This window comes from Neolamprologus multifasciatus, chromosome 20 (assembly GCF_963576455.1).
Source record: "Neolamprologus multifasciatus chromosome 20, fNeoMul1.2, whole genome shotgun sequence".
Classification (NCBI taxonomy): Eukaryota; Metazoa; Chordata; class Actinopteri; order Cichliformes; family Cichlidae; genus Neolamprologus; species Neolamprologus multifasciatus.
This window is the reverse complement of record NC_140458.1, coordinates 12,848,710-12,868,201: the sequence shown is the minus strand read 5'-3', so window position 1 is coordinate 12,868,201 and position 19,492 is coordinate 12,848,710. Positions and strand designations below refer to the sequence as shown.

At 41.1% G+C, this 19,492-nt stretch overlaps 1 protein-coding gene across 3 annotated transcripts in view; it reads right to left on the bottom strand.

Moving 5' to 3' along the window:
• The window catches only part of fgd (faciogenital dysplasia), a 52,342-nt gene that overhangs the window by 8,998 nt on the left and 23,852 nt on the right, over positions 1-19,492 (bottom strand). The window contains exons 1-8 of one of the 3 annotated variants that reach the window (XM_085146544.1): positions 12,987-17,061; positions 10,780-10,950; positions 8,433-8,634; positions 7,558-8,170; positions 4,503-4,592; positions 2,410-2,546; positions 1,451-1,607; positions 1,109-1,247 (exon numbers count right to left, since the gene is read on the bottom strand). In XM_085146544.1, the coding sequence (XP_085002670.1) occupies positions 1,109-1,247; positions 1,451-1,607; positions 2,410-2,546; positions 4,503-4,592; positions 7,558-8,170; positions 8,433-8,634; positions 10,780-10,950; positions 12,987-13,050 (1,573 nt within the window). In that variant the 5' untranslated portion in view covers positions 13,051-17,061. Of the gene's footprint in view, positions 1-1,108; positions 1,248-1,450; positions 1,608-2,409; positions 2,547-4,502; positions 4,593-7,557; positions 8,171-8,432; positions 8,635-10,779; positions 10,951-12,986; positions 17,062-19,492 lie in introns of those variants that run through there. The other 2 variants (XM_085146543.1, XM_085146546.1) reach the window with 2 other exon arrangements.

Below are 19,492 nucleotides of genomic sequence, written 5' to 3'. Positions count from 1 at the left end.
AACACTTAAAGTGTACAAATCATCACAGTGTTGATAAATTATAGCAAAAAAAACCCTCCAAAGTTTTATCCTAATCTAACCCTGCATATGCAACGCAATAGTGTTCAATATGACGGAAATTAAGTGCAACACTTCATAATTCTAAAACTGTGATAACACTAAGATATTCATTCTGCGCCATAAGTGGGTTTTAGCTGTGCAGAGTAAAACTAGAAAAACACAGAGGGACGTGGTCTCAAACAGCCTGTTTTCACATTTACCACAAGGTGAAGTGAATTTTGGCTCCTTTTGATCAGTTGAGTGGTTTTGCAGTTTGTGCAGTCGACAGTCGAGGGAAAAGAAGACATTTGCTGTGAAAACAGATACTGGCCAGTTCCTCTCACCTTCCCTCCTGTCCTTGTACAGTTATGGAGTCGAATAACTCCCAAGTGTTCACTGCTGTATGAACTGGACAGGACATATTTTTGCTTTATCTGCACTTTTTTTGTTTAATCTGCTCATGTTCTTTTAGTTTTTTTCCCTAGTGACCTTTAATGATTTCATGGGCTTTAGCTGAATGGTACTTTCTTGTGTTATTCATTTATTCTTGTGTTCTGAATCCATATTTCTGAGTAAAGTTAAACTGTGTTTGCCTTGAGCTGAATACTCATCAATGGGTGGCGTATTTCATACAACAAGCGCATCTTTAAAATGTGTTTTACGTGAAGCTTTAGATTACTGAGGAAAGCAAAGACACAGCTGGTTGGATTTCTCTGTGACCTGGAGTTTATCAGTCGTGAAGCATAAACGTGCGAGTCAGCAGCAATAATAATGGATTGCATTTATACAGCGCTTTTTGAGACCCTCAAAGCGCTTCACTATTCCACTATTCATTCACTCTCACATTCACACACTGATGGAGGCAAGCTACAGTTGTAGCCACAGCTGCCCTGGAACAGACTGACAGAAGCGAGGCTGCCAAATCGGGCCCTCTGGCCAAACCAGTAGGCGGTAGGTGAAGTGTCTTGCCCAGGGACACAACAACCAAGACAGACAGAGCAGGGGGTCGAACCGGTAACCTTCCGGTTACATGATGAGCTTCCCAATCCCCTGAACCCCGGCAACTCACTTTCAGCATCTTTTCTGTCGAGAGCATCATCGGGCAACTTCTTTAGGTAGTCTTTGAGCAAGAGCTCATAGCGAGGAATCCTTTGGACTGGCTCTAACATGTGGTGCTGCAATGTCAGATTCCCACACACATCCTGTTTCTGTTGGTTGAAACAAAAAAAACAAAACTTTAACTGATTAATTCAGAAAGAAGACTTGTTAAATGTTGGCTAAAACTCCCAAAATTCCTGACAAAACTATATAAAACCCAAATAATCTTTAGATATATGTGTGATTGTATGTTCTTTTCCGATACATGCTGTTGAAAAAATGTAAAAATAGAAAAAAAGGAGAAGAGAGAAACCTGTATATTCTGAACGACACTCTTAAATTGTGACGATCGCTGCGTCCAGGTGTTGACCAAGTCCATGGCCCGGTCAAAGTTCTTCACATACTCTCCATACATCTTCATGAATGGAGCCAGTTTCTGGAGGATGTCTCCGATGCGTGGTTTGTTTTCCCTAAAGCAAGAACATGCAAACAAACGGATGATTCCAAAACAAATTTCCACTCCAAAGTTTATATCAAAAGATTGTTGCAGTGTTTTAATTAAATGCAGATTAGTTACTTCTTCATGTAAATGTATAGACAGCTCTACAGATGCAAATATATCAAGTTGCAGCTTTGAGGGAAAATTCTCAAAGCCTATTGGGAAAAAGATCACACAGTTTCCTACTAAAGCAGGGAGGAGGTAATTAAAGGGTTGCTTTAGTAGATTCATTTCACAGATCCATGTTAGAACCAAGAGAGGCTGCACAAGCATAAATACTATAATACTGGGGGCAATTACATCACTCATAAAGAGACACAAACAAAGGCTCATAACTAATGAGAGTAATCTCAAGAATTTTATTGGGGCATTACAGAAATGTATCCTCCTTATGAATTTTCTTCCTAAGGTGCACTTTTCTGACTTGATGTCCTTTGTTTTGTTTTGTTTTTTCAAGTTTATTTCAGCCAATAAATTTTAATGAGTTAATGTGAGGGGAGCCATTATGTGACAGGTCTCCAGAGGAGTCATTATCTACCAAGGGTGGCTGATGTTGGCATAATATCACACACTGGAAGCAGATTTCCTGCTTACTGTGGGAAAAAAGGAGAGAAAAAATACCCTCAACCTGTAAGTCTTTATGAGACGCATAAATACACACAAGCTAAAATCAGACACCGCTGAAAACCTGACAATAATGACCCCCCAACGGCTCATCTCTTCACACCGATACTTTAGGAAAGCCACCGAAATGCCGAGTGTTTAGTCCTCACCATTCATCAGTAATCCGTGTCTTGAGCTCAGGGAGCAGGAACTTATCGTGAAAGCAGTAGATAGAAGAGATGTTGGAGAAGATCCCTGTAATGACGTCCTGAGGGATTCCAGCCTCGGTGAGCTTTGTGCAAAATACCTGCAGAGAAGATATTTGTATATAAAAACTCACGCTAAGAACACAACTCGACTCAGCTCGGCTCTGTTTAAGTAAGAGGTATGTAAGCTCAGGCAGAAAAATGTCCGTGGTGTCATATATATATATCTAAGTGTGAATGATATCAAGCTAAGATTACTTTTCTGCAGATCTGCTAAAAACCAGATAAACTACACTATATAATCTAAACTTTACTGATGCTTTTTCACGCCTGGAGCACCAACTCGCTGAAGATGATTTAGTAGGCCAAGGTAAACGGCTGTTAATGCGGTGGGTTTGTGGGTATTTAAATGTTTAGTATGTAGAAGGAAGAAAGGAAGAAGAAGAAATAAGGAACAAAAGGTCTAATGAATGATGTCATAGAATGCATAATGAGGAATGTAGTATTCAAAGGTTGGGGAGGTTGACTGTTGGTTGTACATAGACACGCGCTGTAAACTTCCAGGTTTGAGAAGCGAAGCTGATGTGGGAGTGCCAGCAGGCAACTGCATGCAAAATCTCTATATATCTATATTTCGCTTATTCTCTTGTGTGTTTTTAAACTTTGTGGAAATGTGACACTTACTGACGAATCAATAATTGACTATCAGTACTGTTGGCTTAAAAATGTTTCTGTCCAATTAAGCACTATTACAGATTGACTGATTTCACTGGGGGAGCATCAGCGACAGATTCTTTATGTGCAGGTTCAGCTTAATAATCGAGCACATCATTCGCCATGACTCTTGTGATAAAGTCCAAATCACTGCATCCAGTTTTGCTTCCTTGACAATCGCAGTAACCGGGTATGCACTGATGTATCCACGGAAACAAGTTTCATGTGAAAGTTGTAAGACAAAAACAGGAAGTTAACCATAAAAGCGTTCTGCCTTCAGTAACAAATAAACCATAGCTGCTCTGTGATAGGGCAGAGATCGTCAACTCTACCACATGAGCTCAACAAAGAGGAAGGCGACTTAACCACTGGCAGTGAGCACTCGTCATAAACGCGACACCACGCTGCAGGTAGAGAAAAAACTGCAGGTACAGGAAAAAAAGCAGTCAAACTTTAACCTTACACAAAGAAGCCAAGAGTATGAGGTCTAACTGGGTGATAAAAATGAAGAGCCGCAATGACTGGTTTGTGACTGAACATCAGCCAAGTAATTTGTGTTCCTGAGGTCCTTTCACTTCATTATTTTAAGTTACGTTAAAGTGAGCATCTCGGGGTTAGAGTGGCCAGTGCAAACTGGCACAAAGGCTTATTTTATAGAGGAGATTGTCCAATAGATTAATCTAGAAAATAACCTTGTAAAATTAGAAGCTGGGCAGAAGTCAAGTAAGTAAGTAAGATTACTGAGTTCACATCCTTTTTCTTTTTTTTTAACAGCGCGTTTGAATATAGTTTGAATATAAATGTTTTGAAAGAAGAAAGAAAGAAGACAAACTATATTCACTGGTAGATACAAAATATGATTTTTTTTAAACGACCAAGGGTAGACAGCTATATCAAAAAATAGCTGTCTAGTCATAAATAGAGCCAAGGGTCAGGAAACACACGCTCTGTTCACAGAATTTAGACAGAAATATAGATCACTGCGTGGGTTGCAACACACAACAACCTACGTGCCTCCTTTAACAGACACACACACGATGCACACTCAGGCTTGCGGTGACGAAGCACTCTTTATGTTGGACATTCATAAATATAGTCCACATGCACACAAACAGAGGTGCATTACATCTTACAAGATAGCACTTAGAGCGCTCTAAGTAATCAAGCCAGCAGAGGGTTGGCGTGTAGTGGGTCTCAATCCCAGCATTAATCCAGATTAGCTGTAATCTCAATCGCTAACAACACTAGCACTACTAGGCGACAGAAAGTTGAACCGGATACAAGAAAAACCTCGCACAAAGCCAGTAACAGATAAAGAGACACATACGAAAGGAAAGCGATACCTGGTCGAGGAGATTGAGTCGTTTCACGTAGGCCTCTTCAGTTTGGAGAAGCTCTTTGGCAATATTCAGGAGTTTCTGAGCTTCTGAGCACTGAGGGAAAACAGAAAAGCAGCAAAAGATTACATCTAAGGCAAAAGAAGACAAACATACACGCCAACTCCACCATATTTGAGAAGTTTATAGACAGTAGTCAGAGATGAAAGAAAGCTGACACCTTATGCTTTAAGTTATAAATAATCATGTGACAAAAACATACGTTCAAAGATCATTATCTATATTGATCTTTCCAATATAATGTGATATAATTCACCACAGCCACCCAACAGGTTACACGGCACAGCTACTGCCACATAAGCATTTTTAGGATGCAATTATTCAGTATTAAAATAACCACTGTTACTACTTCCTACCTGAATAACCTTTATGTTACACTTTCTGTAAACACTAAACAACATTCGTAATATATAGTTGTATTTATTTATTTATTTTTACCCTTTTTTTACCCTGCAGTTATTCACTGTGCATTTTGTATGAAACCATTAACATGGGATAGCTGCTCTCTTTTTAGCACACAAACACGTGCATCGGCTTTATAACCAAACTGTGTGGCAGAGAGAGACCAATTATTGAGTTCCTTAAAATTCAAATGTCTGTGTTACTTCTTCATTTAAAGTTTAACCTCGCGTGAGTGTGACACTAGGATTCCATTTTCACATCCATGTGGTAAAGGGAGAAACTTCCTTTGTGCTCACCTTTAGTATCAATTCACGACATGTACATACACGATTATTTTGTCACATCACTGCTGCTTACGTCCCAACGTTCAAAACACTACTAGGTGATACGGAAACTCAAATCCCGTGTTTGTCTCACCATGTGTCACCCCTGTGATGACCAGTGAGGGTGTTACCCACCTCACACCCAGTTCCTGCTGGAGCTGTTGCAGCACCCCTACAGCCTTCAAAGCATCAACAGACAGAGCTCATGGCTGGCTTGATGAGAAGTAGCAGCAATGCTTGTAGGAAAAACAGAAGTGTCTGAAGGGGATCTTGGACTTATGTAAAAGCCCAAAATATTTATGCTTGTGGCTGAGGTAACTATCAGCAGCATCTGCAGCAGATTACTGTAAACTGACATTCAGAAAGTGTTATTTTAGTCACCGGTTTAGTTCAACAGCAGTAAATTATGAGATGTGCTAATAGCTGCTGCGGTGAAATTGAAGAGCCCTGTTTCCTCTCTCTTTCGCTTTGACTTGATGAGATGAAATGACATAAAAACGCTGCAGTAGTTCATTCTTGTATCACTGGTTCAACGCACACTGAGGTCACAAAACATTTAGCCTATTGCGACAATGTGGGTTTCGCAACAGCTGTCTTCAAATTAAAACAAGCAGCATCACATTCATTTAAGCCAAACCTAAACCTGAGCTTAACCAAGATGATGTAAAAATTATAGAATTTGTGCTATGGGAAGTCGTTTTTTGCCTCCCAGATTGTGACTGTGCAAAAAGACCTAAAACCTTGACCCTGCAGTAAAGGGATCTTGAGGCTTTGTTCTCGCTGATGGATGAAAATACTCCTACTCATAAAGCAGGAAGGAATACTGAATCGTTTAGTATAAAAATGCTGTTGGACACGTGTTATGTCCTTCACAGTCACCATCAGAGCAGCTCCATCCTTCCAGCTGCGCTCCAGAGACATGGAGAATCAATACAAGTGTGCACTGAATTTGTTTTGATGACCGAAGATCTCACTAAGATAATTCAGCTTGGGTTTTTCCGTTAATTTGTCACTCCTCTGTACTCTTACCCTGGCACAGATGGCAGGGGAAAACTCACCAGAGATTATGCTTTGTAAGGAAATCTAACAATGAAAATATTACTATGTGAACAAAAGTGAAACTCAGTTTTCATTGTGTGCAAAGAAGAGGGCACACAAAGTCAGCAGAACTTGTTTTCAGTCACTCTTGCACCTCACATCACTAAAAAAAACCACATCCTCTGTCAAAAGGTTGTCATTATAGAGCCATCAACATGTCAGCTGTGCTGTTAAACACATTCACGTAGACACAGAAAGGCTGCCAACCACACATGCACACACATAGATCAACACACCCTTCCTCTGCACAGCGATGCTGGGATCAGGAAGCGCTGAAGAGCACAGATACCTTTTCCCCAAAAGGCTGCGGGTGTGGGCAGATAGTTCATGTTTTACACTACTGACAACAGCTGAGGAAGAACAACTACTGCTGACATTCATGAGTGCAATGCCACATAAATCTACTGTCTTAAAACACTCCTATCGGTTCCTAATATCTAACATTTCTGGATTTAGCCCGAGTAGTATTTACAAAAAGCATTCTCATTGGACAGCTTCATCTGTCATCACCTTCACGATCACTTCTTCTTTTCCAATATTAGTATATTTCATGTCTGTGATACTGTTGTACTATGATACTTTCACAAGCTGCTGGATAGAACAGGAAGCAATGACCACACATTTAGCCCACAAGGAAGGGTATGAGAACTATCTGAGGTACCTGTGTTGTTTACAATCGATACTGTACTGTGACACAAGTGAAGAAGAGGAGAAAGCTGAAATTTTAGATGAACTGTAGGAACACTCTGCGCAGTCTTTGATCTGGCAATCAAAACATGCTTTTGTTACTGCTCTTGGGCAGCTATTCAGCTTTTTTTAAATATGTAACACAAGAGTCCCTTTTAGCTACAGCTCAAGTCATTTGTGACTGGCAAACTGAGGCTGTAATAGCGTCTAACGTTTCATGCAGAAGTATTCTTTGAAAGTGTTCACCCAGGCTCAGATAATTATAGACACACGCTACTTTTTTCCATTACACGAACAGCAGGTTGAGATGAAGCTTTTAAACTCGCGGGACGTGTGCTTCGATTTCAACAAGCTATCAGAATTCCTTAAAATTACCACACATCACCTGAACTGAATGGTGGAGGCTGTAGCGAGGCGGTATCTGTATTCAGACTTAAAGTTACGGTATGTGTGCTTATGACCTGCTGATGGTGAGCGAGGGAGGTACTCACTTTCTGTGCCTCCGAGTGTGTATCTGTGAGATACCCGATCTGTGTGTCTGTCAGAGAGTGTATCTCCCCACTGCTCCCCTCATCTAAGTCACTGTCCTCATCCTGCGTTGAGTCTCGCTTGTTGTCCAGTGTAACGCAGCAGGACACACTCTCTGTCTCAGTGACGCTGTCGTAATTATCCTCCTCGTCAATGACATCCTCATTAGGGAACACCTCCCCTTCCACGGTGCACGACGGGCTGTCAATGCCACTGTCCCGGTTGGGAATCTTCCCGTTCTGCTCTGAGGAGTCCGGATTGTCCAGAAGTTTGTGGGATGAACCTTCATCCCGCCCCACGTCATTGAGGCAGCCATCGTTCTGTGTGATGTCATTCACTGCACAGCTATCCATCACAGGATCACCGGTGCCGTCGATGCGCATGGAAGCCAGACGCGAGAGATCAGTCTCGTCGTCAGTCCGTTCAAAGTTGCCAAGCACAGGTTTGTCCACAGGGAAGGAGTCTCCTGCAACCTTTGCCGTGGTGTCCTGGCTGCAGGAAGTGATATCTGGTGCACTGTCCATTCTCAGACACAGCTGCAGCTGTGAGCGTGGAAGCACCCCAAGGATGGGGACCCTGGAAAAATAAAAACAAAGAAAAACTTAGTGTCACATCACCTTTACAGATGTGTATTACATCAAGGATCAATACTTGGGGCTGCACAGCAAAACTTTAATTTCTTGTTTCCTTGTATCTACGTCTCACTGAAAAACCAGCCCACATCTTAAACTGCAACAAAAAAAATGGCTAACCTGAAACTCCTTTTAGAAGACAAACGATAAATCTGCCAAACTAACCGGTCTCAGTCTAAAGCCACAGTCTACATTTCTTAGCTTACCTTGAATTTTCAAACCTCTCAATCAGCAGCCCAACTTTCTGTGCTTCTCTCTGCGGCTGTGCTCCCTGGCCAGGAGGGGTTAGCGTAGGCTTTGGTTTAGGTGGAAGAGGGGGTGCTGGCAGAGGCCTGGAGGGTGCCGGTGGGATCCTCTTAGGTTTCTTGTCTTGCCCAAGGGCGAGCAGGTGCGCAGGTTTAGGGGGCACTACAGATGCGCGAGTCCAGACAAAACAAGAAAAGCAGAGCAAAAGAGAAGCATGAGGCTCCAGACAAGAACAAAAGCAATCAGGTAACAGGAATAAATCCAAGGAAGAAAACCTCCATAGCTGTGTCGCTGGTTCACTTAGTAAAAACTTGAGATAAAACACCGAAAATACAAAAAAAAAAAAAAAAGTCAGAAGAGACAGAGAAACGTAGCAGCGCAGTGGGGCAGGACGAGATCAACTCTGAGCGTCAGCAATCTGCAACTTCCTTATTTCTGAACAGGATGCTGAGAGCATGTGCGTAAGCCATTGTGGCTCAAGAAAGATGAGAAAAGAAGAAGAAGAAAAAAAGCAAGTGCAAAAATGACAGTGCTCTCTTAAAAATATATGCTACACTTAACAAATGCTCAAATTATACACCAACTTTACTGACATATCTGAATTTTTTTTCATACATTTCATTTTAGGAAGCATTTTTGTCAGAAACCAGGAAATGTGCTGATATGTTACAGTTGTTAATTTCAGCACTTCCTCCATCTGTGTGGGCCACTGCTGATTAGAAAGGAGCAGACTTTTCTTTATGCAGTAGTAACAGTGCGTGTGTTTATATGCAGTGAGCTGTCTCCTGAGGATGAAAATAAAGATGTTTCAGTTTCATCAGTTCATCAGAAAGGCAACAACTTTATTTTATATACTTCTTTTTCAGCCAATATGGAGTATGTTAAATAAAAGTAAGGAGTAAGCATTTTATGTATGAGTGTGAAACAGAGGATACAGCATCACCAACAAACAGTTGGACAAACAGTTTAAACTGTAAATTAATGAATGTTTGCAAATTAATTTTTAAATTAATAGTTTAACTGATCCATTATTTTAAACCATTATTATTAATGTTGTTCACTGTAGCTGCAAAGAAACTCACAACATTTGTAAAAAGCAATCCAATAAAAAAGGCAAAAAAAGGAAAAAGGGAAAGTGCTACTTGCTTCTACCATATAATTCATCAGTTAAGTGATTCAGCATGTTCTGCACCACCAAAGCTTTTAGGCCAGAGAGATCTACGTCCAGTTTTAGATTCTTCTCTGCTCAAAAACTGACAGAATTACGACTTCCCTTTCAATTCAATTCTCCCTCCCTTTGGATTAGCTCGGAGATGTCAGTGAGGAAGTTCATCCTGTCAGGTGGGAAGTACTGTATGCATTCAAATAGAGTACCAGAAACTGTAATTGTGCCCAAGTAGCTCATAAGTCAGGCGAATGACAGTCAAAGCACAGTACGACTAGTTCTATTTGCTAAACCTCTTTAATATCGCTTGTATTAAAAAAAAAAAAAAGTATTATATTTACACTTTTATGTGCAGACAAGTAAGAAAGCAAAAGGCCACAGATGATTTTATTGCAATGGAATAATATGTTTTTACTGACTCTTCATCAGCTAACTGATATTTGATTTCAAACAGCTTTAAAGCAAGAATATGAAATGTAAACAGGTTTGAAACTCCTAGCCTGCAAATCTGGTGCTAACCCATGAACCTCTGAGCTGTGTGTGACTGTTTTCAGCACTGCAGTCCAAGTTCAGCCATTTTCAGCCAATGATCTTTACCACCAGTATCAATTCAATGAAAAATGAGAGGATCTCGATCTAAAGGGCGGCTGTGGCGCTTTATAAAACTTTGTTGTTTTTTCCTTGATCAGAAATCTTTCCTGATGAAAATGCTAATCAAATAATCAATTTTAAATGATCAGCAGGAATTTCTCTTGCAAAAACTTTGAATAGTTCAGAGCATTTTTAAAATCGGGGACAGGTCTGTGGTGTGTCCTAGTATGTTTCCCAGCGACTCCCTAAACACAACACATGTTCATATTTAGCATTCTTCAAATGGTGCCCGATCACAAACACTTGGGAGACACTGCCCTGCTTTACAGCAGCAGCAGCAGCTCTTGCAGAGATGACCTACTGAGCACAGTGAGTGGCAGAGTGAGGTCAGGCAGCTGACGCATCCCATGTTATAGAAAAGTGTTTTGTCAGAGCAGAATAATTCACGGCTCGATAGCAGGGGTCCAACCTTGCAGCACCTTTCAATTATAATGACAGCACCGATGTCAAAACTGGCCTTCAAGAAAACTGGTGTGTCACTGGACTTTTACCTTGAGGTTTCTGAGCGGTTAGCGTTCTGGGCGAGGTGGGGGGCTGAGGCCGCGGTTTGATTGGAGGCTTGTCGTGACATGGTCTGGGGGTCGGACCTTTCTTTATGAGCCTTGGAGAACACAGGTAGTCCACTGATCCACACTGGTACTGCAGAGGGGAGGCAGGGAGATCTATATATAGAGGAAAAGAAGAAAGACAATCTTAGGTATTGATCAATATAATAACACACATCTAAACACAAGGAATAATCCTGCGACAGCGATGCAGTGGTGCGTGGTGACTACAGCGGGTGAATGACCTTGAGCTTGGTGTGCTCCACGGCGTCGCCCTCGGACAGATAGCATTGGGGCCAAAAGAAACTCTGCAGCATCAATCCTAATACAAGGCCTAAGGCAGCAGAGAGCTGCAGAGCCTGCAAATTGGTTTCTCTTCACACTCTCAGACCTGTAACTGACTGGATAAATCTAATTTTCTGTAGATGCTGACTGGACATACATTGTGCACTTTTTAAAACAGCTAAGTGACTTCCAAGACCCTCAATGTTATCAGTTTTTGTTTATCTCAACAAAATCAATCAAATCAAAAATGGAAGGATTTCATCTGAAGTTTTATATTTAAAAAAAAAAAAGTCACAAATATTTCTAAAATAGCTGGGCCCTGTGCGTGTTTAGCACTATGGTAACTTCAGCTGCAGGTTTTTGTGCAACAGTGCATTTTTAAGCCACAAGAGCAATGTATTTGGGTGCCACATTGATATGGTTTGAGTTCTGTGGTGCTCTGTGTGGCTTTAGCTATACAGGCATGTATTTTTACATTTACATATAGTTAACTGTTAACTGTCAGGTCACTTTTGGCCTTTTGTTAGATGTGAAGAGCAAAATGTTTCCTCTACACTTTCACAAATCCATCGGGATCATCAATTTGCCTTTAAAACAGCAAAAAATCTTTAAAGGACGAGGTGGTAATGTTATCACACATATTGCCATTACATTTTGACAAAGATATGCTATGAATGCCAGCTCTTTGAAGTCCAGTCAAGAGAGAAGAAACAGAGTGTTTGAACTGCTATTGTTTGCGTGCGTGCATTTGTCTGTACCATATGCACTCTACGAGGTTTCATTTGAACATACCACAACAGCCTTTTTTGCGCCGTTGTTATCGGAAGGGGGACAAAAAGTGCAGCCCCAGAGTAGATTATGATAATAGCTATGCAAACTACAGCCACACAGCTCTGTTCCTTCAGGCTCATGGATTCGATCAAGTCACACCAACTTTTGCTCGACCGGATTACAGCCTAAAATTGCACCGAGCCCCCACAAGAGCCTTGGCACATCTAATTTGGTGTTTTTCAGCTGCGCTTCAGGCAGTGGAAGGAAAAAAATTCTGTCAGTAATGAGTCCTGTTATGCTGTCTGCCCCATGTGGCACACTGCAGGTGTTCCCACCATCTTTGCACCAGTGGAATAAGAGCAGGGCAGAGGGAACAAAGCAAACAGCTCCCTCGGCTCCGTACAATAGACGGAGAACACGTTTTCCACACTGAGGACTACGGATCAGTGCCTACAGTAGGTAGATTTTAAATTTAGTTAGGCTATCTTTGCATCCGGTTCCTGGCAAAAGAAAAACTGCAAGCCCTTCACAGTGGTTTCAGCTAATGCCATCTCTAAATCAGAGATAGTGGAAGATCTTTGTTCTGTCTTCACTGAGATATTTGAATGCTAATCAATAAAACATATCACTTATCACTAGAGATGACATGCGGGCTGAGTCAGAGGAAAAATCTGACCTATGATCAAGAGAGGCATGTCCTTCAGCCAAATAACTGCCTGATGAAGAACACTTTGACCCAAGACTGGCTGTGGTCTTTGCTGGGAAAAATAAACAACAGTGCAAGACAGAGGCATAAGGACCGGTACCTATGGAAACTCAGTGTAGCTATGGTTACCTGAGAGCCAAACCTGGCCCTCATGTCAAACTGCTTAACACTGAAAGAAACTTGACAACACAGCAGAGCGAGTAAGGAGCTGACAGTCACGTTTTTTTCCTTAATTAAAATCTCGCAAACCTCGCATGAGTACACAGGAAAATATGTAAGCAAATTCATTCAGTCTAATTATATCACATAACAGTGCTCAAGCCATTACTAAAACAAATACTTAGAATATAAAGGAACACACAAACAGCCAAGAGTACCATAAAAACATTACCTTGCGTCCTATCCTTCCGTGTCAGATATCCAAAGTCCAAAGAGCAACTGAATGTAAAAGTCATCCACACAGCAGTGTTTAAACCAAAATAAATCCTGCCCTCCCAGTTTTCCAGAGTGCCGTGTGTGTGCGCGCGCACGCTACTGAGACTACTCTTTGTGGCCAACAAACACAGACATACACACCCTAACCAGCCCTTTAAAAGCCCAATCCTGCATTATACCAAAACACCAACAGTCACCTGTCCTTTCCCAGTGGTGTTAGAGGACCTGCACCTGTCTGCTCACCTGACAAACCTGATACTAACAGCTCCTCCCGGGGCCAAAATGACATGATTATGTGTCACTGTGGAATCCCGGAATCTCAGCATATAATCTTACAGTTTGCCCACAACACAGTAAACTTTGCCCACAGCGCACAACTCAAAAGACAAGGGTTAGAGTTAGATAATCAACAAAATCGCCTTTTTGAGGCAGTCACCTAATTGATTTGGACTCAAGAGACAATATTAATAATGTATCTATCTACTTAAGTGAGAGCTTTGTAAAAACACAAAGGAGAATAATGAGCTCATTAATTTCCTTTGCTCCCCACACAGTAACTGAAGAATAAATGAACAGCACAATTAGAAAGAAATTATATGAGAACATTATTACTGCTACACCCTGAAGGCTGTGCGTTAACATGGCAACCTCTCTCAGCAAAACCAACAATTAGTCACCGTAAATCTTACCTGTTCTTTCATGGTTGTGATGTAATGCAATCTCAGCTTAGGACTGTGAGGACTTTGAGTTGTAACTTCAAAATACTGCTTCACAGTATACAACTGCACAAAGTTAATGGTTGCCGTGTACCTTATACACAGAAATATTCGGATACCTTCAGGTATGTATACTGACACTTGATTTTAATCAGTAGGAAGCATGTAAGCGTGATAAACGTCCGGGATTGTGATGCTATCATGAGAGAAAAACCTAAGGAATGTATTTCTTGTGTTAGCACGTCACAGCAATGTGTATCAGTCTTTGTTTGATTGCTTTTGCCTTTTGTGTAGTTAGATTGTCTCTGTTGTGTGACAATTAATCAACGTTAAGTAAACAAGGTCAAGAATCAATGCAAGCTTTCAATATTTGCTTTTAATGCTCAATGCTGCAGACATATTTCTTTTCAATATCGAATAACATGGATACAAATTTGGTGACTGTTAAGTTACATGCAGGAGATGTAGGTTGACCGTAGCACATGAAACAAATTCAAATGGAGACCGTAACTTTGTATTCCCAGCTGGATGATGAAATTGACATAATGTATAAGAAAGTAACAGAAAATTGGGATTTAAAATCAATTAATAAAAAAACATAGATGTTAATCATCGCTGTACATGTGACATTTCTAGTTTTTATCACAATTTTCAGTTTAACTGCCACCTTACAAGTAGTCGGGGGTGTTTGCAGATAAGCTGGAATCTTCTGTGTAAACTACAGCCACTGTGACAATATGCTAGCAACTAAAGCAATCAGGAGGATTGTAGCAGCCTCTTTGTGACCTTTTTTACCTAGCAACTGCTAGCAAACTCCAGCAACCACTCAGCAAATTGTCTGTGGACAAACATTTTTACCCAACATCCAGTGGTTGCCACGGGGTAGCCAACAGGTCATTAGGCCTGCGCGGCTGAAGCCTTAAACTTCCAAACTTTCTCTAAGTTCTAATTTTCAGACTTAAAAAGATAAAATAAAATTACATATCTAATCAGACTAGACCACATCAGTAGAATGAGTAAGTATGCAAAGTGAGACACAGTGGGGCAACTACATTTTGCTATTTGCTTTGTTATCAACAACTGATGATGCAATGCTCTGAGCATTTTAAAAGTTGCATGGCAGCAAAATGTAATGATTTTGAGTTGGACTTGTACCGTTCAAGCTGTGTCTCTGTCTCCCTAGTCGGGTGTGAGCACAAACCGTAGTGTAATGTGCTAGATGTGCTCATTTTCACCAGGGATACTGAGATTACTACAGAAGCTTGTTTCCACCACTGAAAACAAAAAATGGAGCAAAACATTTTCTTTACTCAATCAAACCTTCGAGATAGATATCTCAAATTTTCACCGTGCTAATTCAAAGTTCTGAGAAAATAACTCAGAACTTTCTATCTTTCTATCTTTTTTTTGTAACACTTTGTGACAACTCTACCTCTCTCTCCTCTCTCCATTTTCCCTAAACCCCAAGACACCCAGGTTCAAAATATACACAAACACGCACAAGGAAAATGCACAGACGTAGCTGCCTTGTCAATCACCTTCAGCCCCGAGGCGACCCCCACAGAGTCATTTATTACCCATCATCCCAGAGATGGATCGCTCACAGCCAGCAGAGTCTCCCCACTCAGACAGCTACTCAATCAGCTCTCCTGTCCACAAAGCAACCGTGGGTAAGGAAGAGCTGACAGCGCCGCTCTGATAACTTCAACCAACCACCCGCCCAGTTCCCCACCAAGACGTGGCAAGACATCCAGTTTGGGTGGTGTACCTCATTATTTCCTATGTCACCATCACATTTCTTAGCTTTTCTGCCTTCATTATACCCACTCTCTTCCTTTCCTTCTGTCTGTGTCTGTATAACTTTCTTTCGCTGTCTCATTCAGAATAATACTGGTTTTATTTCCACCGTGTTACCCTGAACGACTCAGCCAGAGAGCAGCAAGCTCTCATTAAACAACTCTTAGATTTATAATGAACTTTGAGCCACAGAGCCACTTAAATTCTAGGCTTGGACAGGCACACATTGTCTTGTAGAAAAATAGCAAGGCTAAGAAAACAAAGGAATTTTGCTTTGTCTCATTTCTCCCTCTGCTATACCAATATGTGCTATGACCTTGATCTACTTTTCAGAAATCAACTCAATCGTTAAAAAAAAAAAGAAAAAAAGCTAGATAGAAATTTATAGATGAAGACAGAATTTAAAGACATGTTGCAGCTGGGACACAGAGGGACTGAAATAAAGAAGGTGAGATGTTCAAAAAAAAGAAGATTAAAGCTATAAATAACTATTTAAAAAAAGTATTTACTTTTCTAGATATAAGAAACTGGTTGAAATGACACTTTAAAAGGATAAAAACCCAAATGCACAAACAAGGAAATTAAAAAAAAGCAGAGAGAGAAAATACTGGTGTGAGTATAACAGCAGCTGCCCTGGGATCGACAGTAGGACAGATCTCAGTCTCTGACAATCACACAGTAACGAGGGCCCAATTCTTTGTTCACCACAGGCTTTATTAACCCACACACATCTCCACATGCACGCAGTCATACACACACAAAAGTACACAAGGATCAGCAGCTATCCAATCATATACAGCAGCATCTGGCTGCAGATTAAAAATCTATATTCATCTTCTCCTCATCATGCTCTGTAATGAGAAACAATCACATTTTCTTTGTCAACCCATCAGTTCTTTAACCTACTGTAGAAAATATTTATTGTTTAACAATTAGCAGCACCCCAAGTTTCACTGGTATGGCATTAGGCACTGAGCTGAATTAGGTCAGTGGGCATAGCAGGCACAATGGCATGTCTCCCACACTAAGTGGGAAGATTTCAGCAGCTCCCACAGATTGTGATTTTCTGGGATGAGAAGACAGAGAGGCTGAGAGGTTAGAAAAATGTTCAGCAGGCAACGGATTGCTAGAAGGCGTTAAAGTTATAGCCTCATAATCTAAGAGTAAAACTCACAAAGCAGTAATGAATTGGTTCCTTTATTGTGCTTTTCTACTTGATCACTCAAGTCACTTTCATACAATAAACCTTCTTTGCCCGAGTGCTATCTTTCTAAGATTCACACTCCGGTGAATGAGGTCCAGTGTCTACCCGAAGGATAAGTTGGCATGCAGACTAGAACGGCCAGGGATTGAACCACCAACCTTCTGGTTAGTAGATGACCTGGGTCACCCTCACCCTGGGTGAGCAAGCCTCACTTCCACTATGAACATAGCCACTGGACTTGATTTGATGTCTTGAGAGATAATTTGATGTATCTTAAACCAAAGCAGGGGGAAACCTGCAAAAGCACAGCTTGATTTAGCATGAATTAAAAAAAAAAAAAAAAAAAATATATATATATATATATATATATATATATAGAGAGAGAGAGAGAGAGAGAGAGAGAGAGAGAGAAAGAGAGAGAGAGAGAGAGAGAGGGAGAAAAAGAGAGAGAGAGGGAGAAAGAGAGAGAGAGAGAGAGAGAGAGAGAGAGAGAAAAAGAGAGAGAGAGAGGGAGAAAGAGAGAGAGAGAGAGAGAGAGAGAGAGAGAGAGAGAGAGAGAGAGAGAGAGATGGATAGATATGACTCTCACCATGCTTTTTAAAAAAAAAACTAAAACCTGAAACTGGCAATTGCGACCCTAAACGAATCAGTGCAGTGTTCACCATTATAACACATCAACTATGAGGTACATATATTTCCTTCAGGACTTCTATGCTATCTGATGATCTTGTTTTTGCCACCAGTAGAGTTGCCCCCTGCTGGGCATTAGAAGGAGTGCAGATTATTTGCACTTGGTTTCACTTTTCAAATATGGAGGGTAAATCCTTTATTTATACATTCTGTGCAGCATGCACAGAGCACTCAGAGATGTAAATATACTAAGAAAACAGGCCCATCTGTTTCCAGTTCCTGTAATTATACACTGTCACCGAGTGGAAAAAGCTCAACATAAACAAAGACTGAAGACTTAATATCGAAGTGGCATCCCAAACTAAATCAATCGTGCTTCCGTGTACCCTGAGAAATAAAAGAAGAGGCAACTGCTATCCCAACAGTTGCTTTTATTATGGCTAATAGTATAGCAAGCAGGTCACAGTAAACTACTTGTGCTTTTAGTAGATGCACAGTTTAATAAAGTGTTAATCTATTTTTCAATTGGAAGGTATCCTGTCGTCTACAGTTGCAAGCAGAAAGAAAGTAAAACATGAGCCAGAGCTCCAGTAGTCATATTATTATGTATAAACATGTGCCTGAGTCTAACAGCATCCTTCATTTCCTGTTGTGTCCTTGACAGCCAGTCTGAAGAAATGCTGAGGGTGAGATATGACACACTGACCTTTTTTGAACAGTGTGACTCAAGGCCAGTACAATCAGCAGTCATCTGTACAGATACGTGATAGTCACTGGAGAGCACTCAGACTTTACAGTAAGTAGCACAATGATGTGAGGAAGTGACAAAGGGATGGTTAAAATTTTTCATCAAACATGTGATTTGACAGGACGGTTGCACGCCGGTCTCTCCATTTCACAGCTTCTCCATGCTACCGCAAACACTCTACACAGACTTTTATGAGGCAGGGTGCAGAGAAACAAGCCTCTGTCTGACTGGATGCAGTGTGCCACTGTAGCCCAGAGCATTGCTGCAAAGAAAACAGCTACAGATTGGCAATTAGGGCAACGCACACACAGGAGAACAAGGGGGTTTACAAACCTGCCTGTGGAGATGACTGCCTAACTGTCCCAGAAACTACTGGAGCCTCACTGAAACCTACTGTAGCAGCTCTCAATGGGGGCTTTCACTGTGAAAAACAAAAACCAGGCTGGACTGTCTTCACAACAGTACAGGCAAGGTTTCACAGGAAAGCCCATCTTTTCCTCCCAGTTTAAGTATATTCGACGCATATTTACTGGTAGAGAAAATTTCAAGAGAAAAGAAAAATACTATTTCCAGTGCCGTGGGGGATGGGTAAGTCTTTACACATAGGTCTGCTCCTTGAGTCACCAGCACCTACAGCCTGAGAAAGCATTTTCAAATTCAATGATTCCCTATTTTACTAAGGCCGCACTGTCTCGAGTATTACTCATGTTAATCTTCTGGATCAAAGCTCGATCGCCCCTCATTCTGATTAAAGGTCTCTGAAGCATCAAATCATTGATTATTTGACCAGACATTGATACGTGGGATTAACCAATCATTGTGTTGGACAGGACCAGTCACAAACTGCTTTAGCGGCTGACAGCACGATCGTTGAAATGATTGACTGCACGTCAATAAATGTTGAGCACAGTGTCACTTGCAGCTAGGAAAAGTATCCACCGTATGCATTCACACCAACAAATGTGCAAACGTACACGTCAAAACATGCACGCTGTTCTGCCCAGTCACTTAACTTTATAGAAACCCATCTGCAGTACGGACCACAAAATTAGTCTAACACTTAACTCATGTCAACACTCTTACCATTAAACTCTGATCTGCTAAGGTTTTACAGCAGGCTGCAAAGCTTTCCACTGCAGCCACAGAAACACACTCAGGGCCTACCAAAAACACAGCCGACCAAAACGCTGCCTTTCCCAAATAAAATGCAACACACACACCTCACATTTCCACAGAATTACACCTTTGGAAAAGCCAGGCCCAACAAAACAACAGAAGGAAGTGGCGCATGCAGAGCTGGTTTACCGAAACCAGCTTTTCCAGCACGTATCATATTATGCACGTTTGTGATGGAAAAAACAAGTAAA